Source organism: Rattus rattus, chromosome 5 (assembly GCF_011064425.1).
Source record: "Rattus rattus isolate New Zealand chromosome 5, Rrattus_CSIRO_v1, whole genome shotgun sequence".
Taxonomy (NCBI): Eukaryota; Metazoa; Chordata; class Mammalia; order Rodentia; family Muridae; genus Rattus; species Rattus rattus.
In genome coordinates this window covers 103,794,599-103,819,139 of record NC_046158.1, presented here as the reverse complement: position 1 = coordinate 103,819,139, position 24,541 = coordinate 103,794,599, and the positions used below count along the sequence as shown (strand labels likewise).

At 45.0% G+C, this 24,541-nt stretch overlaps 1 protein-coding gene across 1 annotated transcript in view; it reads left to right on the top strand.

The window, feature by feature from the left end:
- Positions 1-24,541, top strand: part of Fbn1 (fibrillin 1) — a 196,910-nt gene that overhangs the window by 7,759 nt on the left and 164,610 nt on the right. Inside the window, exons 2-3 of the mRNA XM_032904117.1 lie at positions 20,103-20,185; positions 21,782-21,880. Coding sequence (XP_032760008.1) covers positions 20,103-20,185; positions 21,782-21,880 — 182 coding nt within the window. The remainder of the gene's footprint in view (positions 1-20,102; positions 20,186-21,781; positions 21,881-24,541) is intronic.

Below are 24,541 nucleotides of genomic sequence, written 5' to 3'. Positions count from 1 at the left end.
ACTGCTCAAAACTTTGTCTCCATATCCCCTCCTATGAATATTTTTGTTCCCCCTTTTAAGGAGTGAAGCATCCACACTTTGGTAATTCTTCTTCTTGAACTTCACGTGGTCTGTGGATTGTATCTTGGGTAATTCGACCTTTTGAGCTAATATCCACTTATGAGTGAGTGCATACCATGTGTGTTTTTCTGTGATTGGGTTACCTCACTCAGAATGATATTTTCTAGTTCAATCCATTTGCCTATGGATTTCGTGAAGTCATTGTTTTTTATACCTGAGTAGTATTCCATTGTGTAGATGTACCACATTTTCTGTATCCATTCCTCTGTTGAAGGGCATCTGGGTTCTTTCCAGCTCCTGCCTATTATAAATAAGGCTGCTGTGAACATAGTGGAGCATGTGTCTTTGTTGTATGTTGAATATGTATTACTTTTATCATCTAGAATCTCTTCTTTTCCAAATCCGAGTAAGAAAATCATCTTTCAAGTAGAGTTAAGCAACACACATCTCTTTCCAGGGAGGCTGATGTATAGTTTACACTTTTGCTGGTAAAGATGAATTATTTAGTTATTTGCTTTGCTTTTTTGTATTGGTTATCTGCAAACTCAAAATTTTAATATTAAATGGAAGCAATTATTGTTAAAATAGCAAGCTTTGCTGTGTCTACGACAGGCGTTCTTTAGTAGTATTAATTCCTCAATATATAACTTCTTAGTAGGGAGATTAAATGTCTTTGTACATCTAGCAGGTTGGAAAAAACACCCAAATATTGTAGAGTTCCAGTCATTGCCCTAGGGAAATCACCTAGAGTTAAGAGACTTGGCTTGATACACTTTTAACTTAATATTTTGATGCTTCTCGGCTAAATTAAACTTTATAGCTGGTAAATGTCTTTCTTCAATCCTCTTGATACCTTCTTTCTCTAGGATGCTCTCCTGGGGGAGGGAACAACTCAACATTAGTTGAAGGTATATCCTGTTACAGGCCAGCAGAAGCATTGTTGGAAAGGGATTAATAAGAAGAGATATCACAGTCAGAGTTCACTGGCTCTGCAGACTGTGGACCAGGCTGTGTTTGAGAACAAAGCCGTGTTGACTCATTTGTGCGGATGTTACCACAGGGCCGCTTGCTCTTTGCAGCCCTTGAATGACGTAGCTGTGACAGAGATAGAACCTCTGCAAAGATGGGAATATTTGCTGTTTGGCCCTTTACAGAGACAGTTCCACAGCCTTTGACTGGGCAATAAAAAAGTGGCAGAGACCCTTTACAGAGGTAATTCTACAGCCTTTGACTGTGCAATAAAAAAGAGAGGTAGAGGCCCTGTGTGCTTTATTTCTCTGAGAATTCTTGGGCATGGGTAGGGTTCATAGATGGTTGTGGATGGTTAGATATGGACCAATTTTGATTGACTGACTGTGCAAGGTTAATTATTAAACCAGAGGTTGGAGAATACAAAAAACTGGCATAACAGGTAAAGACGAGGGAGAAAGACACAAGGCGGAGAAGATGTGAAATGAAGTATTTGGGATTGGGGGACACTGGGCACAGGAGGCCAGCTTTGCGCTGCACTGATCTGCTGGCACTGTCCAGTGTGGTCTGTACAAAGAGATGATGCTGTTAAGGGCAGGAACGGGATCCACAGAAGCATTACCAACTCACTGCTGTGAAAAGTTAGGATGAGAGGGACTCCAAGATGGCAGCAGGATCAGTCCTGTGTTACGGAAGCAGTGGCGGGAAAGCCATGGGGTTAGTGTAGGAGGACCAGAAGCTGGGAGTCTAGGGAGCAATGTGGGGCTCACTGAGAGTAGACTGAGCAAAAGCAGGGGAGTTGATGATGAAGAAGAGGCTTGGGTTGCACAGGCGCTATAACTGAACAGCCGGGGGAAGAGGTAAAAGGAGAAGAGAACCTGGAACGTTCCTACTACATATAAATCAAATATCTCACACTTGAAGACATATAAGCCCATTTTTGAGAAAACAAGAGGGCACAAGCTCACCCTGGGCTTCCCACGACCGTGAGACCCTGACTCTCATCCATGGTTTGGCCATCTTTTGCTATTCAGAAGCTGCTCTGAACAACTGCATGGTTTTACAGTTCTGTGGGGCAGGAACATAGACAGAGACTCCTGTGTTGGCTCCTCGTAGTGCCTGTTGGTCAGGGAGAGCAATAGCAGGACTGCCACCCTGTCTACCTTGGTGTGATTCATCTAAATAGAAATAAAGAAGTTAGACTGTGGTGGGGGTTTCTTGGGTTTTAAAGCTCTCCAGCCTGGGACTGCCCTTTAGGATGCAACCATTAAGTACGTTTTTGTCAGCGGAAAACTGAGCCCCCGATACATTGCTAGGCCTTGCTCAAGATTGTGTCTGTTGGAGCTGTTTCTTGGTGGCATGTTGGAACCCCAAATCCTGAATGCAGGCTGACTCAAATGGCTGCAGGCTGGCTGACCTTGAATGGGCTCATGTACTCCAAGTGTTGGCCGAGTTCCTCAGCTCACTTCCTTGTGGTCTCGGACTGTCTTCAATCGATGGCCTTTCTGCATGATCTCCCGAGAAACAAAGCCAGACTCTCTATGTACTGGTTCTGGATCTCCCAGGAGCAAGCACATTGGAAGCCACTAGGTTCTCTTCAAACTTAGCCTGAAATTATGTGACCAGGAATTCCACAGAAGTCACAGGCTTTTCCCAGATTCAAGAGCTTGGACAACAGATGCTGCCTTTGCATGAGAGGAGCAGCGTGTCTCTGCAGTGTAGGGAGAAACTCTTAGGAGCACAGTTAGACTAGTGTGCAGAGAGAAGCAGTGGGCCTTTGAGAGAGATAATCCAGTACTTTTGGTTTGAATTCAGGTTTGACCTAATCCGGTTGTCCCTGTTTTCCACTGAGGATGAGGCTGTGTGTGTATTGTATCTTGCCGTGTGTCTTCGGAATGAGGATGCCCCATGAATGACATACCAGGACAATTCTATTGGATCAGTGTTTAAGAGCAGGACCCTCGCCTCATGCGCAGCTCCCCACTGAAAGCACACACGGCCTTCGGAAATGAGATTGCAGCCAATGGCTGTGTGTGTTTATTTACGTATAAGCACTATAAACACACATCCTTATTGCTTTCCTTTAGAATTATGAAATTCGGTGAAAACTCTGTTGTGAAAGCACTTTTTCTTTCTTTTCTTTTTTTTCTTTTTCTTTTTTGTTTTTGAAGATAGGGTTTCTCCGAATACCCTTGCTGTCCTGGAACTTTCTCTATATACAGGCTGGCCTCGAAATCAGAGATCCTCTTGCCTCTGCCTCTCAAGTGCTGGGATTAAAGGTGCACACTACCACGCCCAGCACACTCTGTTTTCAGCATTTTTGGCTTGCTTTTCTATATGCGATTCTGCCATCAATTTCTTCCCCAGCCTCATTTTTCTCCATCTCTTGGGTCATCCTTCCTTTTCTGGTTTTGTGTACGTTTTGGTTTTGGAACCAGGGGTTGCAAACAAGAACCAGCAATAGGTTTGTAGTTGCCAGTGGAGCCGAGTGGTCAAGAGCCGGACCGCACCACGCTTGTGGTAGAGGGAGTCACCACAGTGCCACTGAGGAAAACCAGATCAGGACCGCAGCCAGACTCTTGTGTGAGCTCCACGCTATAGCGAATTTGGCTTTAAGTTCCCTGTGACTTCGCAACTTTCTCAGCTTAAGTGGTATTTTCAGTTAAAGTTATCGCCCAGTGTGTTTACTCAAGCCCCCTCAGAGCAGAAGGGAGGAAGGAAAATTCCCCATCTTCACCATTCCCAGCCAGAAATGTACTCCAGACAGGGTAGGCAGAGTGGGAGAACGGCCCCATTAGACAAGTGATTTGGGTCAGTGTTTTGAAGGGCTGTGAATTCCTAGACCATCCGTCATACTTACATTCAAATATACACATCGAATTCCAAATATAGTACCACCATTTATGACACTGGTGCTGAGAGACAGGATTTATGTCAGCCTATGGATACACTCGGTCTGTGGTTAAATTTTACGACAATCTCTGTATTAATAAAGAGCCTATTCCCAGAGACTATTTTCTTTTCTTTTGCCTCTTCCTCATTGCCATCTTTGTTCCTCTATTTCTCCCTCTTTCAACCCTTTCCTTTTTTTTTTCTAACAGACTATTACTATGCAATCCAGGCTGCCTTTGAACTCACAACCCTCCTAAGGTGACTTTTCCAGGCTGAGTGTGGTGACGAGCCTGTAATTCTAGGCAGAGGCCAAAGACAGCAAGCAGTAACAAAGGTGGCCGCAAACCCCAGCCCCGTGCTGGGACTGCATCACCGCCACTGAGCCTGGATCCGCCTTCTCCTTCTTTTACATCACCATCTACTCATCGGCTCAGCTCTCTCTCCTTTTGAAAGTAACTTTATAACTGCAGCTACGAGTAAATATGGGACAGATAGAAATATTAGAGTTTGAAAGTTAAGAAAAGTAAATACACCCCGACTAATAGGCAAGCCGGTTTATGTGGGAGACTTGGAATCTTCCAAAAGAAAGATACAAGAAAGGTCTTGTTACCGGAAGGAAGGGAAAAGCTGAGGGAAGCTGGAGGAGAACGTTCTGGAGTGAGGTTCTGTTCAGCTATGGGCTGGGGCGGACAGAACAGGTGCGGAGTTTCCGTAAACAACTTCCTCACGCGGGTGACCTTCAGCCTCTTCAGGGTTTCTGAAGGAGTCAATCCAAGACAGAAAAGATTCCACGCAAACACCCAAAGGAATGCGGTGGAAGGCAGGCAGGTTAACACAGGGCGCATTATGCACCTGTGACTGTGGTGCTGTATAAATAGTTCTGTGGGTAACAGCCAATGGCCACAGTTAGCTGTCCCCTCACTGGCGATGAGAGGACTACACGACCAGACAAGTCCCAATAGGATTGTGTCTGTGTGAATACCTTTAAATTTTTAGTTTGTTTTGAACCCTCTGTTTATGTATGTGGCTCTGTACACATGAGAGCAGGCGCCTATGGAGTTAAGCATTGGGCAGCAGGTCCTGTGAGCCACACTACATGGGTGCTAGGAGACAGACTGGGATCTCTGCAATAGGTGCTCGAACTGCTGACTGAGTCACCGGCCCTGTTGGGGACATTGTTAAAGGCTTTCTTGGTGACGTGAGTGAGATATGTTTATAAAGAGATGCATTTTAGACGTTTTCAGATGCTAACCAGGACCCAGAGAAGGGCCATGAAGAAGTGCTAATGGCACACATTTTCTTCTTTATTGCTCAGCTGTAGAAGCCACAGAGGAGCGGATCTGGTTTGGGTGGAAGCGTGCAGTGTTGGTAGTTCATCCGGTCCCTTGTGTTCAGACCCCAGAGAGCTGACAGCTGTCTTCAGGTCTCACGGTATACCAGGCATAAGCAACTCTCTGACCTCAAGGACCTCACTTTACTTCCTTCTTTTCTTTCCCTTCCCCTCTCTCCTACCCTCTCTTTCCTTCTCTTTCTTTCTGGAAACAGGGTCTTACTATGTAGACCAGGCTGGCCTTGAACTTGCTATGTAGACCAGGTTAGCCTAGAACTTGCTGTATAGACCACACTGGCTTTGAACTTGTCAGCCATCCCCTTGCCTCTGCCTTCCAAGTGCTGAGATTCTAAGTGTGTGTCACTGTGCCCAACTATGATGTCTTCCTCCTCCTTCCCTCCCTCCCTCTCTCCCCCTCCCTCTTCCCTTCCTTCCTTCCTTTCTTCCTTCCTTCCTTCCTTCCTTCCTTCCTTCCTTCCTTCCTTCGGAGAGGACTATGCAATAGTTATAGATATTTACTTTTATCTGTCAGTCTTGGGAGGAATGAGGATTTTTCTAAAGGAGCCCAATTTAATGAAGGCATGGGGGATAGATAAAGGAAAGCAGCAATTGTCTTAGGGTGTCTAAGGAGCAATTCACCCCGTCTTCTCCCTTCTCTATACTTCCAGTTGACAGGTGCAGGATCAGGCCCTGGCATGGGCCAGGACAATTCCGGATGCAGTTAAGCGCAGTCCTTTGCTTCAGAATGTGCATGCTCCACTCTCCAGTTACTGATTTACGCACTTAGACTCTATGAGATTAAACAGGCCGAGATGGGAACATTTTTAATGGCATTGTCTTCTATAGTCCCCCTCATATGTTTGGAGAACATCTGCTTAATTTTAATGACAATTGTTTATTGAGCATTATCTGTGTTTGAGTTGGACTGAATCCTTAGCACTCAGAATGAACGCACTTCTCAAGCCGTTGGTAGTGCTCTCCTTCTTAACGATTCTGGGCAGACCTGCCGTTGGTTATCTTTCTCTTTGCTGATGGATAAGTCAAAGATGATATGGGCCAGGCAAGGGCTGCCCTGACACACACCCTTCAAGCCCACACGTTGTTTTTAATTTCCCACGGATTACTGCTGTTTCACACCCGAGAATTTAGGCCACTGACCTCAAGTTTGCAAATTTTATATTCTATTACCACCCTGCGAGCTCTCAACTCCCCAGGGCCACACAGTTGACGGTTCAGCTGGAATCCGAGAAAGTGTCTGAACATTTCCTACAGAGTTGGCTAGAAGTGATTTGGCAGTTCAGTCATAAAACCCCAGAGCTGGTGGCTGGGGGTTATGCTATAATTACCTCACACTGTTTCCTGTTGGAGCCTGGTTGTGGGTAATGGGTAGAGTGGTATTACTTGTGGGACTATTTTTTTTTTAAAGATAGAGGACTCTTTTTCAATGAACGTTAATTGCCAATGGCCATGCTTTCAGAGAGGCCAGGGAGTGTGGGGATAGACGTACTTGGGTCAGATCCTGGCTCCGACACCTACTGGGAAGAAACCTCAGAAAAGTGGCCTGACCTCTGGAAGCCTCTTTTATTACCTTGTAAATAAGACGATAGCATACACCTTTCTGTGTTGTCCGAAGATTTAATGACATGGTGCAGTCCCTACTATAGTGCCTGCCTGGCTTGTCCAGCTATGAGGTTGGATAGAATGCTATTATAGGTAACCAAATTTATTTTAAGAAATCAAAAATATAAATGCAAATATGAGTACTTTCTGTGCTTCCTTAACTTCCAGGAGAAAAATGAACTTAGAATAAGCATTTCCTTTAAATTTTTTTTTACTTTTTTTCAGGGCTCTTATAAGAATATGCGAATAATTTTATCCTTTTGTGAACAATCTAGATATGATTTAAAAGCCAGACTCAAGGCGTGTTTGAGCTTAGGCTGGGTTATTTTTCTCATTTATGTTTTTTCCTGAAAATACAAATTATTGTCTTAGGGTTTCTATTGTTGTGAAGAGACACCATGACCATGGCAACTCTTATTAAAAAAGAAAAAATTTAATCGGGGCTGGCTTACAGTTTAGAGGTTCAGTCCATTATCGTCATGGTGGGAAGCATGACACCGTGCAGGCAGACGTGGTGCTGGAGAGGAGCTGAGAGCTCCACATCTAGATCCAGAGACAACAGGGAGAGAAATGAGACACACTGGGCCAGCTTTGAGCATCTGAAACCTAAGAGCCCACTGCCAGTGTCACTTCCTTCAACAAAGCCACACCTACTCCAACAAGGCCATAACTCTCTAGTGCCCCTCCCTAGGGGGTATAGGGGCCATTTTTATTCAAACCATCACAAATGGATTCATCATTAGGAAAGATTGAGAATACATGTAAAAATGAATCATTGCCAACGTGGTTAATGGCTTGCACAGGTCCGGTCAAGCTGTTCTCTGCTTCTTCGCCTGGTAAGCATCATTCTTACTTGTTGGCTGCTGGATTGTTGAGATTCACATAGACATTGGTTAGTTCTGGTCACTTGTTTGAGATGGTTAGGGTGGAGTGTTGTCATTTCTGGTCTGGGTCTTTGTTCCTCTCAGGAATACAGAGGTGTGTAACGGATACAGGTGGTTCATCCAGGAAACGAAGGAAGGAAACATGTGAAGAGGTGATGGTTTGTCAGACTGCGGCAGTCAGGATGGACTGGGAACCACCAGATGATGCCAAGAAGTTGTCATTTAACTTTCCAATGTGCAGATTTTCAGTTTGGTTTCTAGGAAGTTTCAGGTTCTAGGGAGAAGAATGCCATGATGTCTTAGCCTCAGCGTATCAATTGGTAGTCTCAGGGCTGGGGAGATGGTGCCACAGGTGAGAGCATTTTTCTCATCATGAAGGCCTGAGTTCAAATCCCCACACAGGAAGCTGCGCGTGTTGCATACACCTGACAGAGAATTGCTAGGGCTTGGTGACCACCAGCCAAGCTTCAGGCTTAGTGGATGACCCTGGTTCAAGGAAGTGCAAAACAGAGTAATAGAGCAGGACACCTGGTAGCTCCCTTTAGCTTCTGCATGTATGGGCATGGGGAATTGTATCTATAGGCATCCATGTGCATATACCACACGGGTACATTACACTTATACAACTTACACACACACACACACCCACACATACATGAACACATGGAGTTAATCTTGTTTTTATATACTTCTCCTCCTGCCTTGAATTATTTGAAGTAAACCCTGGAAACGTTCTTTTGTATATAAGTGTTGGTGTGGGTATCCACATGTATGTCGAGGCCAGAGAACAGCCTCAGGTGCCATGCATTAGATGCCATCCACCCCTTTATCTCATTGTCCTGAAACATCGAAAGGAGACAACAGTGGCTAGCCAGCAAGCCCTGGACCCCTTCCTGTGTGCTGTTACTCAGCACTGGGATTATGAACACAACTGCAGTGCCCAGCTTTAACCCAACAAGGTTCCCACGTTCTCTAGGCAAGCTCTTTATTGATAGTACTCTATGCCCACCCAAATTCTTTTATTTGTAAATATTCCAACACGTCAAAGATGAGCCTTCCTCAAGAAACATAAATCCAATCCCAGCATCACATTTAACATTTGTTTTTTAAATACTATATCTGGTGAGTCTTAAATTTTCTCTATTAAGTCACACACTTTATTTTTATAGTTCATTGAAATTGGGGTCTAAATAAAATCCACAGTTTGCGATTGGTTGACCCACCCTTTACATATTTTTTAAAATGAAGAGTGACTATATTTCATTATAGAGGAAAGTGGTAACTGTAGGGTTGTTTACACGTCAGTCTGCAGATCACGCATCGTCAGTCTGACAAGAAGAGTGTACCCTGGTGTAGTCACTGCGGTACCGAGAATGTTCTTCAGCACAACCAAGAGAGCATTCTTCAGTGCAGCTGACGCTTTTTCAGTGGTGAGACTTTCTCAGGGTAGAAGGTGGCTCTGCGTTCCAGCACGGGCCCCGCCTCTGACTGTAGGATAGTAGTTTCTAGTTTGTGGGCCCAGACTATGATGTGGGCTTACTGTGTTTGCTGTGAATTCTGCAGACTTTTTGTCAAGAGCGTCGGTAAGTGGGCTGTGTTCTTTTACCAGGAAGTCCCTTTGTAACCCAAGCCTTTCTTCCCGTGACTTCGGTTATTCATGGTCATCTCCTAGAACCGCTGATTTATTTGGGTGACAGAATGGAAATGTTCTTACTCTGTCGTTCTCTGTTTATTGATGTTCTAAAGCTTGGGAAGTAGTTTTGAATATGGACCCAGGGTTCATAGCCAGCCAAGTTCGCCTTTTCTGCTCCATGGCTTTAAGGGGTATAGAAAAAAATCACAAAACATGGAAGAGTGAAGATTGGCTACCACGAGGTAGGTGATTGTGGGCAGTTTCTAAAGAGTGAGCCCGGTACTTGAGGGGGCAAATAAAAGAAGATAACTCTGTAGGGTTTTCCATAGCTGGGATCCCCAGGTCTCTTGATCTATTGTGGCTGTCAAAGTGGAAACAATGTTTTATTTTCTTTTAAAATTAATTTTGAGAGAGAGTTTTAGCATGCAGCTCTGGGTGACCTGAGTCATCTGGCTATACAAGTGTGCACCACCATCCCTAAGGTGTCATTGTTTAAGAGAAGGGATTTCATGCAAGGACACCACAGAGCTTCGGCAATGTTTCCCCTAGGGTTGGAAAGAAGAGGCTTTTAAATTTCACTCAGTGTCCAGAAGGCAATGTTTAGACCCTCATTTTGGCACTTCTATCTCAGGACTGATCATTTTATCTACTACCATAGCATAACTTTGGTGATTTGAACAAGAGGTGGAAAACTCCACCGGCACAGCCAGCATCTCTTAGGAAAGGACCTGGGAGCCGGAGCTGCCCAGGAGCCTCCTTGAGTGTGGGTGGGAGCAGTAGGTTCGAGGGCCGAGTCTCGAGGATGGACACCATTCCCAGAGGCCCAAGGCATGCCGGCCATCTGTTGAGAAAGTCTCCCAGGAAACCCTCTGGCCCTGGCGCCAGTGGAGGCCAATACTGGGATCACCTGGGTGAGAGAAAGCTTTCGTGTTGGATTTTAGGGGAGAGCTGTGGTGCTGGGAAAGGGTCGGGACTCTGATTTCTCATGAAATGGGTCACCCCTAGCTACATGTGGCCCATTGTCTCCTAAGCAAGGTTAGACAGCTGCTGTGTCACTGGACAGTGCACCTGGACTACTTTTCTAAGACAAAACTCAAGGCTCAAGTGGATGGCCAGGGTGCATTTCAGAACCAGCTGAGAGCAGGTTTCAAATCATTGTATTGCTTTCTACCCAAGCAGACATTTGTTGCAAATTCCTCAAACTCTTATTTGAGAGATGGCTAACATTTTAATCATGGGAGCTAACCCTGGTACTCACGCTGCAGGAACTGTGTAACAGAAACAGGGCCCTGTTCCCTTCACTAAAAGAAGTGGTTTTGTTTTGTAGACATAGAAAAAAAAAGCAAAGAAAACAACAACAGAAATAAAAACAGGGCACAAAACTATTCAAATTAGTGAAAAGCGGACACATCTTCTTTGGGCTGTTACAGAAACATCTTTCTAAGCTCTGCTCCAGAACTCTCCAGCAACAACCTGAGAATTTTATTCATAGATTCTTTTATTTATAGATTCTTTTGCTTTTTTCTTGGTGGTTTCAGACAGGTTTCCATGGTATAGCCTTAAAAAAAAGTTATGTCCTTAATCTGGCTTCCCAGGATCTTCTGCCAATGAGTAATGTGCTTTCCTGGTAGGGTTTTGGGAACAAACATTCGGTAAGTTATAATGGTCTCCGAAATTTGCTAATTACTGTTCTTATTTTGTAGTATGACAGGAACTGGATAAATTGCTAATTTAATCAATTTCCTTTAAATGTACACTACTTTTATTGCTTTTTCACATGTATATGTAAATTATTGCAACTTTACTTTTAACTGGAGGGTAAAAAAAGAACCAACATGTTTTAGACCGTAACAGTATCTAGTGCTAGTTTCAATGACATAATTGCACTAACTATAAGCCCCTTGAGGTGCAAATGGAAGACTCCCCCCTCCCCAGACCACTCTAATGGCCTTAAGGGTTCCCAGCCCCTCAAGGTTTGGGTGGCCAAACATTGCCCTACAGAAAAAAAAAAGCCCAAGATCAGCCCACAGAATCCCACCAATCCCAGGTCACAGCGGAAAGCTCTGCGCCCTCCCCCCTCCAGAAACCCTATATAAAGCCTGCCTCCTGCTCAGTTCTTTGCTGTTTCTCTCTTGAGCAGAGGCGACAGCCCTCTTGTGTCTTCCCCAATAAACCGCTTGTGTGAGATCTGTTGTGTGATTTTGTGGTATTCCTTGGCTCCCAACCACCAGGATACCTCTCCCCTCAGAGCTGCAACACTTATACTAACTGTAAGTCTTTACTTAACTTCCTCTGACTGAAGAAACTTAATGTTTACAAATGACATTGCTAAAATTCCCTCTCTGAGGGATATGTGAAGATCTAGCCCTTCCCCGCCTCCTTTTCCTCTCCTTTCCCCTCCCCCCTTAGGTTTTAAGGACAAACCAAAGTCCCATTCCACTGCAGCTCAGTGAGTTTCTTGAGCTTACTTACAGATCACGGATGACCCCGAAACAGCTGCATTAGGAAATCACCACCTGTCATGGACGAATATTTTCCTATGGCTGCATACATGAAGCCCTTTCACCTGGTCTTTCCTTACCTGTACCCCATGGGTTTTCATGGCCAAGTTTCCTTCAGGGTCTCTGCTGTGTAATGTTTCCCACAAAACGTGTAAGTTGTGGTTAAGTTCCCAGGTCAGTCCACAATAGCCCATTTAATGGATAAAGTAGAGGAGGGCCTGCTGTTTTTCTAGTTTAGGAACCAAACCACCACGTAAGCACACTGGAAAGGCTGTTCCAACCTTCAGATACCAATAGGTAGAAATAAAGTTTCGGAGCCCTGTCTGTTCAACAGTCAGGAGCTGCCAATATTCAGAACTAAAGTTTGGAGTCACCTTGCCCTCCTATCATCCACCTAACCCCCCCTTCCTCTAAGCTGGTTTCATTGGTGACTTCCCTAGAGTGACAACACTCAGAAAGTATCATCTTCCGCAGCAGAACTTTCAGTTTGAGATTTTCTGCAAAGTGTGAGAGAATTCTGGTTTGCCTCGATCCCCCAGTTCTAGTATGAGAGATAACAAGGAGGTAGGAACAGAGGATTCCATATGCCAGCCTGGACTGTCCATCCCTTCAAGACGCCCCGTCCCTTGAACCCTCTTTGTTTATCTCATGTTTTCAGTCACCTCTGCAATTTCATCTACACTTTGGAGAAGTATAATGTGGGTTTGGCATCGGTCATCGAAGTAGACATCAAAGTGTTTGCTATGGTCGACCTCGAGCTCAGTGGGTGAAGAAGCCCAGGGTGACGGGACTCTGTCAAGTAGCTCCTCATGTTTTCGTGAAACTACTGGTCAAGTATTCTCAGAGATTTGAGAAATACAGCTTTGAGACTTACATGCCTGTGTTAAGTTTTCCTTACCCCTCACAGGCCAACCAGTTCACGATTTGGGGCTAAAACTCCTGTCTGTGTACTGGATGTGAGCACCTTTGACATACGCAGAGACAAACCCCCACTCGAGTGTGGGACCCATTAATAGCAAATTAATGGTTTGTTGCTCAGGCTTTTGGGGGAGGCTCAGGTGGCCCAGGATCCGAGCAGAGTCCCCGTGCTCTTAGGGATACTTATCGCAGAGCACCAGAACCAGAAGGTGCCTGGTGCCTTGGGGGAATCAGCACCTGCTGCACCCAGAGATGTTCTTTAGACATCAGAAGAGCTGCTTTTCAAGCCCAGCATCCTTTCCTGTTCCAATGAACCTCAGAGATTTTTTTCTTTTGAGCCTTAAATTCTTCCTTTCTTTCCCCCAAGAAATACATACACCTATGGATGGTCCAGTCACCTGAGAGAGGTTCTAAAGAATTGAAACTAGCTGTCAGTTGAAGTGGCCTCCCAGGTATGGGGAATCACTTCTGTGTCTTCAACTTGCCAGAGCTGTGTAGGCCAGGAGTGAGGGCGTGTGTGTGTGTGTGTGTGTGTGTGTGTGTGTGTGTGTGTGTGCGCGCGCGCATGCCCTGTGGACAGCGTCTTCGCCTGCCAAGGCTCCGTCACTACAATCAGTGAACAAGTACTGATGCGCAGGAACTAATCCAGTCCCACGTTCAATCCTTTTCCTTGCCTTTTGCCTAATCATCTTTTCATGCCCCAGCCCCATCGCAGGATGCCTACCCCGTTGCATATTACATTTAGTTAGTGTGTTCGTTTTAAGCCCCAGAGAATTTCTCAACTTTGTCTTGCTTTTTAGTGATTGCCGTAGCCCTGAGGTTGATCAAGCGTCTTATAGACTGCCCCTTGATTGGAATTCTTTCATGGTTTGGGTCAAGATTGGCCTGGATGGGTTTTGGGCAAAGAAAGCACAGAGCTGGTTCTGTGCTCATTGCACTGCTGCACTGTTGAGTGGCTTTGTGATTCGAGGCAAGGTGGCTAACTGATCACATGACTGATGCCCATGTGGTGCTGAAGCTGCTGGCTGCACACATGGAGCACTGTCGTTCGGTTAGTGCAGGTTCAAGACGGTAACGAAACACTGCATTCGAAAGGTCCTGAAAATGGCCACTGAGGAGAGAAGAAGTGGGTGGGGTCAAAGAGAAAGAGCAAGGGGCAGAGATAGAAGGAGAGAAGGAAGGAGAGATACCAGCCCACAGTTGGGGAAAGAAGACTAGTTGACTGGTGCCAGGGAAAGCAAGTGGGGAACAGATTTTGAAAATCAGAGCATGAAATATCCTTTCTGGTTATATCTAGGTTGTTTTAGAATAATATTTTTGGTGATTTTGGTCAAGAGAAAGTCCTTGAAGTAAATTAGAGAGGTTGGTTGGCTTGTACCTTCAAAGTGGAGCATCGGGATTGTCTGTTTCCTGGGTAGTGTCAGCTCGGTCCAGCCAGAAGCCCGTCTCTGATCCGGAGTGTCTGGCTGAGGCCTGAGGCGGTCACGGAAGCCGCTGCCATTACTCACATTGTTGTGACTGGCAGATGGGCTGGAACACTTACATGTGGTATTCACATCACTGCGGACTCGACCTCTGCCTTCCGCTGAGAGGATCAGAATAAAGGTGCTAAAATAACAAAGGGAGGCGGTTGGGAGGTGAGAAGCATGCTGGGATGTATCCCGGGCTTCACCAGGAAGTGCAAGCTGAGTTTCCTTTTTCTTTTCATCTTGATAAGTAAAAATGTGTCGGTGAACGGACGCAACCCTGCTGTGTAGTTGAGTATAGATCGAACCACTGTGGGCATTGCTACTGCTCCAGGATCTAGGACATGTCGGAGAGTGAAAGGCTCTAACGCTGGAATGCTGTGATACTAAGATACGGCCTTAGCACACGTCACATGAGTCCCTGGGCACTTTGTTACATGACAGTTCAGATATCTTGATCTTTCTCTGGGTTTATACTTGGAGGGTTCAATTGTAACTTTTCTCTTAGAGGTCAAGAAAAATAAAAAAAGCATGTAACTTGGGGCACAGAATCAGCCTCATTTGCCTAAACCTTAAGTATTTAATTGCTGAATAGGCTGGGAAACGCTTCCATGAAATAAAAGCCCTCTGACTTTGTTTTTATAACACCAACCCTATTTGGAGAAGGCTTTGCACTTAGGAGAAAAAGCAGAAAGGCTATCTTGCTGTTGGACAGGCCAAACTTGCAGAAGTGGGCTCTGGCTAAAGGAATGTGGACATCTGCAGACATCTTGCACAGAGGCCAATTTCTGCAATGATGTGGTCAGACGTGGTAGAGCCCAGCTGTTTGCTCTACTGAGAGAGGCTTTAGTTAGCCCACACAGCCTCCAAGTGCTGTGTCTGAACTGGCTCCAACAGCAAGTCTGTTGAGGCTCGCTCTCCCCAGGGTGATGGAGTTTGGTAGGAGAAGTTACAGATGAAGACCTAACCATTAAAATAGAAGTTATCACAATGGGGAGGTAGAATACACACATCCCTCTCTTATTCCATGGGCTGTTAGGATGCAGGCAAAATCTAATTCATCCCTTACCTCTAGTCTATCAGTAGACATGTTGTGATTTTGATTATCTATGTCACCACAAGGGCCATTGAGTAAAACACCGTCTTCCTCTCTAAGTACGACCGTGCCCTGGTTTATTGGTTAAGTGGACAGACTCAAGTGCAGACTTCCTGAGTTCAGACTCGTCATGACGTATCGCTAAGCCACGGGACTTTGGTGGTTGGTTTAACCTTCCTAAGGCCCTAATATCCTCCGAGTAAAAGATAATCACCACAGTAATCACCTCCAAGAGTTGCTGTGAAAATAAAACGTGAGAGCGGAATCCTAGTGTTTAGTGGAAAATTCTGTTTCCTCCGAATTCTTCTTAATTTGCTGAGGGCAGCTGCTATCTGCACGGAACACTTAGCCATATGACATTTCAGGAGCAGTGGGTCAGGGGAGAGGATGATAAAAAGGAAGAGAAAGTCATGTACGTGCTCTTCTGTCATTTACAAGAGTAGCTTAATTAAAGAATTATCTTCTTTGTAAACGCTGTTTGTACTGAAACCTTAGAGTAATATCCTCTATAATGAAAACAAGCCCATGGGTCTCCTTAGACTCTTACATGCTTTACTGCCTTCCAACTCAAACAAGACAATCATCTGTTGCTAGATTAGAGCCTTGGCGGGGTGTGTGTGTGTGTGTGTGTGTGTGTGTGTGTGTGTGTGTGTGTGTGTGCAAGAGAACCAGATTCCACTCAGTTTGTTTAAGAAATTTCTGTTAGCTCATGATTCTCAAGACTGGAATCACAGGGAAGATACCGTCAATCCCTACCACTTTCTGTGGAGACAAAGGAGCGTCAGGTGAAAAACTATCATTGGTTCACGTTGGTTGAAACAACTGAAATTGTAAAGGTATGTTATTTATTATAAAAGATAGAAGAATTAGTGGCTGGGCGGTGGTGGTACACACCTTCAAATACAGCAGTTAGGAGTCAGAGGCAGGTGGATGGATCTCTGAATTTGAGGCCATCCTAGTCTACAGATAGTCTACAGGATGTCCATGGTTATGCAGAGAAACCCTATCTGGAAACCTCACCCCCCAAATATAAAAAATGATAAAATTATAAAATAAAAGTCATAATGTGAATAAAGCCGATCACACTATTGTGTAGGGTAAAATGGTGTCCTGGTGAAACAGTTTGGAGAAAGAAACGTGGTTTGTTTCCTTTTAATAAAACAGAGCATTCTGCTGCATAACGGTGCCTTGGACGAAAGGTGAGGATCAGGTTATGAGCCAAGTATTTACCTGTGAAGCACGAGCCATGTTGTAGGGGCAGAAAGTGAGGAAGCAAACCATCTCTCGGCTGCTGGCCCAGCGAGCAGTCTGTTTTCAGTTCCCATGCTTGTGTCTGCTACACTTGTTCTACTATGTTTCCACTCAACAGCCATTGGTTTCTTAGGAAACGTGAGAGCTTAGCTCATTGAGAGATGAATACCTTGACTCCCTCTGCTCCATTTTTTTAAAGTGGGGTGGTTTGGTTTTTATTTGGTTGTGGGCGGGGTCTCACTGGATAGCCCTGGCTGATCTGGAACTTACTATATAAACCAGGCTAGCCCCAAGAGTGTAACTTTTTTTGGTCCATCATTTTGAAATTCTATGTAACACTCTTAGCACCTGTAGCTCTTGAGTCAGTTGTCTTATGGATTTCCAAACCTTTCTTCCCAACTTGTTTCTGAATTCATGCTGACTGTGTCATTGTTAGTTAATTATTGATTACACTTAATTTGTGTGAGTGCATCTGTAGTGTATGTGCCTGTATGCACGTATGGACTGGCCAGAGGGGTGTGTCAAGTGTCCTGCTTGGCCACTTTCACCATGGGATCTCTCACTGAATGTAGAACCAGCTTGGTGATTGGTAAGACCCCCTGACCTGTCTGTGCCTGCCACAGTCCTGGGGTCACAGGCACCTGTGCGGCTATATACAGTTTTTTATGTAAATTTGTATTCAGTTCCTCACCCGTGGGCACCAAGAGCTCTCTCACCCCCTCAGCCCCTCGCCAGCTCTGTGCTGTGACGTTGACACTGGATGCTTAGAACACTAACTTCCTGTTTTGTAACGGTGGTAAATCCTTCAGCCTTCTATGCTGTTGGTAATGGAATGGTTCTAAATATAGAAAATCAATAGTGCTCATAGTATTATAGCTTTTCAATACCCTGTCTGGGGAATCTTTTGACTATCTTGTTTTGGAGGACAGAAATGACTGACCCTGAACCTTTGCCATAGGCTATCTCATCCTGTTATATGCGATGCCACTCCATAAATGCATTCATTTATGCCACACAGTTCTGGTCTTTACTTGAAAAAAAAAATAGTACCTTTAACCACTGGGCACCCTGCAAAGGCTCAGGGGGCTTGTGAAGCAATCCCAGGATTTGGTTTGTGGACTGGGCTGGGTCAGCAGAGCTGTTGTAATGGGACACTGGCAGGGAAGGATTGAAGGTATTGACTCTGGCTGGCTTGTCATTTAAACCTGACAGAATTAGAAGGGTTCCCCTTATCCCCGTTTTCTGTTTCTCTATACATTTCTTTCCAAGCCTTTGCTTGCCCAGGATGTTCTAAATTCTGAAGTTTGGGATTTTGTCACACAAGGGATGAAATGACAAGATCCACACAGTTAAATTATTTTTCCCCCTAAAGCTTTACTTGTATGAGTGGGTTGCCGGTGTACATGTATGTGCACCATGTGCGTGCCTGATTCTTGTGGAAGCCAGAGGAGGGTGTCTGACCCCTCTGGGAATGGAACTACAGATGGTTGTGAGCCAGATTGGTGCTGGGAACTGAGCCCAGGTCCTCTGGAAGGACAGCAAGTACTCAACTGCTGAGCCATTTCTCCGATCTCAGACAAACTTAGTCCACGTTAGTCTCCTCCTGCGGACGCTGACTAGGTGAGATGACTTCGTCTGGATGCTGCTGCTGTTTGGTCCTCTCCTTCTCCTTCTCACACTCGATGCTTGGATGTCCATTTCTGTATGGGTATGAATGCACACATACACACAAACACACTTGCATGCATGTACACATTGTCTCGCACCCACCAAAGAGAAGGCAAACATTATATTACCACAATGCATGCTGAAATAAATGAAGACCAGAGAGGCCAAGGAAACCTGGCTCTAGACACTCAGGCTTCATGCTGCTGAGTATGAAGTTCGAGGTTGCTGCCAGTCCAGTTCTCTCCTCTGATCCTAACAACGAGTATGCATTGTACGCTGTAGAGTATTCCAGAATTTCCCGAATTATAAGAAAGGAGAAGGATGGGAACAGATTTTACCTGAGTCCCCGCCTGCAAAAGGTAGGAGAGAGGGGTGGAGTTCACGCAGGAGGCCTTCGCATCTAGAAGTAGGATGCATCCCAGCTCAGAAATACACGTTAGATGTGCAGTTGTGTTGAAGATTTATTCTTGAGGGACTGTGGTATTTATACTAGAAAGCCTTGGAATGTCCTCTGTTTTATAAAATTGACTGTAAAACATGTGACCTTTAAAAAAATAATACTTTTTAATCTTTGAGACTTTCATATTGTGCCCACTGCTACTTCCCTCCAGCTCCTCCCAGGCTTCCCCCAAATGTCTCTGCCCCGACTGCATTAATTGCCTCAACATCCTTTTCAGCTAATAACTACTGAGTCCAATTACTGCTGCCCACGGGGGCATGGATGTGGGGCTGGGACTTCCTCCCCCTCAGTCATCAACTGCCAAAGGTTCCTGAGCTAGGGGTGGACAGTCTCACGGTCCCTCCCCCCATGCTTCTGGAATTTTGGCTGGCTCTATCTTGTGTGGGTAACCATAGCCACAGTTGTGTTCATGAATGTAACAACCATGTTATGTCCTGAAGACGGCATTTCACAGCTCTGCTCCCCATTTTCTGGTTCTCACATTCTTCCTACCCACTCTCTCGTGATGTTCTCTGAGCCTTGGGTCAGGAGTTTAGACGTGAGCACGCAGCACACAGACCTTCTTAGCTGTTGTCGGCAGCTAGCATCAGTGTTTAGTCTCAGAGGACACGCACGCTGAAGAGCTAGCTGCTTTTCGGTCTGTGCTCTGCCTTGCTTTTCAGATATAGGAGTAGCCACACCTTCACCCAGTTCTCCCCAGGGACTGTTAAAGATCGACCTTCTGGATTCTGAATGGAGTCTTTACTCCAAGGCACGTGACAAGCTGTCTGTAAACAGTAAACCCAAAGTGACACTGCTTTAAATTTCTAGGGATTTCTGGTATTGACTGTTTCCAAGTGTTTGCTAAAGAAATAGTTACATGTTTTGGACCCTATTTTTTTTCTTTCTTTGACTGATGGTAGAGTTTGAATTCCTGTAATTTTTTGTGAAGGAAGAATGTGGTAATAGTTTGGAGGTCAGCTGTTGCGGGGGGGGGGGGAGACATATCATTTCTGAGAGTGGACATTTAAAACTTCATGTGTAACAGGTTTTAATATGACCTTTCTTATCCGGGTTGCTAAGGAGTTGGTTTAAACTGGACCTGCATACACCACCCCCTGGGGATTCAGAGATGGCACACACTGTCTTTGCCAGCTCTGGGTTTTCGTTTCCTGTGCACTGTTAAGGGAGTCCTGCCATATCAACAGGTTGAATGTTCCACATGCCGAAAACTACCCAACTTGGTCTGGCCCCTATATTTTAGTGTCTTCTGTTTGCTGGGTTTGCTTTGCTTGATCACTTAGGGTTTTTTCTCTCTATCTCATTTACTTATTTCTTATTTTTCAAAGTATGCAATTCTGCGTTTTTGTTTCAGACCCAATGTCTGTGGATCTCGTTATAATGCGTACTGCTGTCCCGGATGGAAAACCTTACCTGGTGGAAATCAGTGTATTGTCCGTAAGTAACTGGATAAGCTGTCACTCAAACCTTATCGTGGCCCTCTCTGCGTGCTGATACTCGCTACTGAAATCTACGAGTGTGTTTATAGCTCAGCCTTCTGGAGATAAGAATTTCCTATTTTTTCTGAATCCCATTTGGGAAACACAATAACTTTCCAGAGCACTGCCCTTCTTTAATCAGGGATTTCCTTTAGAACATTTCTGAATCTACGGAATGGAGCCATGGGGACTCTTTGATTACAGTTGTGAGCTGTTTGCACATGCTGCTCCTGGCTGCATAGTCTAGTGTAATCACGCTAATGGGATTTTGAACAAGACCATCTCATTGCTGACTTCCTCATTGTAATTTCTCCCTGTTTGGCTGTAATATGCCTGGGCCTCTCCAAACCATGTACATTAAATCTGAGGGAAAAGCAGGTCTAACTCTTGGACAAAGAGCAAAGGCGGGGACCTATTTAAATGATCAAAGACACAGCCGGCTGTGGCAGTCCACACCACCATCTGAGAACTCCAGGAGCTGAGACAGGAGGATCAAGAGCTTGAGGTCCACTTGGGCTACTTAGTGTGACCCTGTCTCTCTAAAAACCTAGGCATGGTGTTACACACCTTAATCTAGCACTTGGGAGGCAGAGGAGATCAGATCTCTGTAAGTTTGAGGATAGCCTGGTCTACACAGTGAGTTCCAGGCCAGCCAGGGTTATAGAGATCTTGCTAAATCACATGCATGTGCACACACCAAGAATAAAGAAAAATATTTACTAATAGGGTAGGGATGGTGGAATTTGGCATTTTCTAAAGGAGCTTGACAGTAGAATCCTTTCCTCCTAGTTCTTTGGAATTCTCTGGAATATTTTCACCAGGCACCAAAATAAATGTTGCTGTTCTTCTATGGTCTCTCATCTGGGAACAGTTTGTCTGTCTATGAAACCATGTACCGTGTCTCATTGCACATTCTCCCCTGTTTATTATTTTAGCCTTTTACATCATGTTTGCCTCTTACAGGCTCTTGAGTTTGGGTAAAGGAAGGTACTGAGTCTAACAAGTAGTGAGCAAGTCTTGGTTTGCTGAGAACTACAACTCAGCGGCCATTTAATTTGCTCCTCAGGACACTAGCAGAGCATTTGACTCCGGGTGACACGGGCAATGTGAACGACTCCCTGATTTGTAGAATTGGCTCTAAGTGGTGGATTCCAAATTCTCCCCTCAGGCTGTCAGCATAATTCAGAGCAGAGTGACAATTAAATGTTTACAATAAAATCATCTGCCAAGAATACTGTTATAAGATTTCCCTTATTAAATTATAAATTAATATAAGAACAGAGTTCGTGTGAGATTTTTATTTGTTTGGTTTTCCGAGCCTGTCCAGGGATTTTGAGCAATTGGGTCCTGTTAAACGAGAGAAAGGCAGAGAACTACCAATACCAATCAGGGAGTTACTGATTTCAAACTAGCGTTTCTTTCCTCTGGTAGACTTGCTTTGTAAATGACCACAGGAGGGGCAGTGGGCCCAGGGCTTTCGTCTGAGCGCTGAGTCCCTGTGCCCGGCTGTGTGCTGAGGAGCTCTCCACTGACAGACTTCTGATTTGATTTGCAGCCATTTGCCGGCATTCCTGTGGGGATGGATTCTGCTCGAGACCAAACATGTGCACTTGCCCATCTGGTCAGATATCGCCTTCCTGTGGCTCCAGATCCAGTGAGTCGGACATGTCATTAAAGACAATATTATTTTATGTGGTTAGGCCTCATTTTCTTCTAAATTTGCTGTTAGGTTTTTTTTTTCCTTTGCTTGCAATACACCCCTCAACCTCCACTAAAACATCTGCCTTCTTCACTTTGCCCGGAATTCTTGAAAAGGCATTCCTGGGTCTAGCCTCCCACTCCCTTCTTTACTCTCTGAAGGAAATCGCCTATGGACTGTAGATTCCAGGAAGAGCATAAAGGTTATGACCCTCAATGTCAGTACAGCCCCATTTATCTCTGTATCTTTAATAGAAGCGCTGGGGAAAAGGGTTCACAGAAATGATCATAGAATGAACTTATTTGGCTCCAGAAAAGTAGCCATTTTTCTTTGTGCTACCGAAATAGAAAACTGATCTGATGAAAACCTTATTTGAAACTCAAGATGCTTGCCTTTCCACCAGGAAACCAGGAGACTCAGTGACATACAGACATGACATTAGACGTGCTGTTTATTCTGTCTGGCCATGAAAACATCCACAGTTCATGCTACAGAGCCACTGCCTTCTGGTCTCACTGTTTCCTTTATCTTTAAGTGTGGTAACCAGAGTATTGAAATGGGGGAATGTGGGGGCTGGGAGGCCAGCCCTTTATTAGTTGTTTAAAAGTTAAAGTTCATGTCTGTATAAACAGTCAAACTGTTGCCAAGGCAAAACAAATGTGTACTCCTATTTCCCTTCCCGTTTCTGGGGGGAGAAAATGCACCCCCTTACTGCTATTCCATATTGGATGGGATTTTCAGAATCACTGGTGAGGAGCGAGTGTGTTCTTTTTCTTTGTCTGGTGCAAGGAGAGACCGCAGTGTGTCATGATACCCTGTCTGCTGAGAGGTTTCTCCTGGAGTTGGGGCTTTTATGAGTCCAGTGGCTGCCTCCGGTGAATTGTCTGGTACAGCAGATATTCTTAGTGCCCACTCATGTCCCTTGGCATTCGCAGGGGAGCACATGAAGTCACCCTGAAAGCTTGGTCAATGGTTTTCTGTCCAGAGATGGTCCAGAGTAGAGAAGTGGGAAGTGCTGTGGGATCAGTAGACTCAGAGACATCTTTCAACCAGTGACAGTGACAGATGGGCCAGCTCTGGGGCTTCTATGCTCCCAGTTGAAATAGCTCTGAGATTTGTTCTGCACTGTCTCCTAAATTTTTTTTTTTTTTTACCAGAAATCAGCTTCAGCCCATAGTTTGCCTCCTGGAACGACTCCCAAACACACTACCTTTGCTGAAACTGTTCTCTTGGAGTCGGGTTCTAGTGGAAGCCATGTAAAGTGGGCCCAATACTAAGTAAAGCTGGTTGTAGATCAGGATAGAAATTCCCTTGTGATCTGGGACTCTCGCTCCACACACTGAGCTTGGCACACTTGATCTTAGTTTGGTGTTACACATGCTTGAGCTGACTCTACCCGTCAAAGGCACTCAAGCTGGAGGAACAGAAAGAGACGATGCCATTTCAGGAAGATGCAGGGCATCTCTGTGTCTACCCTGAAGACCCCAGACTGCTACCAGGAGAGACAGCCTCAGTATTGGAAAGACTGCAGTTATCAAAGCAGGAATAAAACCAATCTCTTAGACTGGCCTCTCTTATCTGATGGTTACTTTAAGGGAAGAAAATCACAGCCGAGTGTCCAGATAGAAAGTTCATCCAATGATAATGTGAATGCTTGAGACTTTTCTGTAAGGGCAAACCATGAGATGTGGGCAGGATTTTAACAAGGCCAGAGATGATGTCCGTATGGTCCTGGTGTGCTTCAAACTAGCCCTGAGGTTGGAAGAAGTGTATCAGTCAGATCCCAGGCCAGACATAAGCTAGAGTTGAGTCTGGGACTTATGGGTGGGGCTTTCTGGAGAGTTTGGATTTGTCTGCAGTGCCTGGGCTTTGGGTAAAGCCCCAGAGCTGAGTGTAGATCTGAGTAGTGTATGGAAGAGACTTATTTCATCAAGATCTTTGAGGGATATGGAGTCTTAAAAATTATTGGCTCAAACTCTGTTAGAATTAACATTGTCCTAAGAGGTTGAAAAAAATTTATAGTTGGTAATATTAATAAAAAAATAAGTGTAGCTGAAGATGGCCAGAATCTTTCTGGGCTTTTGAAACTGTGTTTATGGATTAGTTGTGCTGTGTTACAGAGGAGTGTCCATCCTGTAAACGTAGCCAGTGTGTATGGATCACTTGGTAACTCTCCTGATCATGGGATAGCATCCATCAGTGAGATATTCTCATACAAATACCTGTCCTGTTAAAAGGGGCCAGTTCCCAGGGTATCTAACCTTTTGGTGTTGTGACAGAACTCTGTCATTTATAGCCACCCCGGGGCACTTGCAGCTCACAGGAGGCTGGTTGGGCAGGTCTACTTTCCATCAGTTCAACGCCATCCTAAGAGAGAACTCTAATCACTGTGTGATGGGGGATACAGGGTTGTGGATCTCTGACCTTAGTGTTGTGATCTGGCGGAGGAAAGGCTGAAGGGAGCCGCTCTTGCAGGTGGTGTTTGACTTGGATGCCCCATGGAGCCCAGATAGGAAGACCTCGCTCTACAAGTTTCAGACTCCAGCCTGCAATTCTCAGGGGACCAGGATTCAACTTCCCTTAGATCTAGCATGACTCTGGCCACTGGATGCTTAC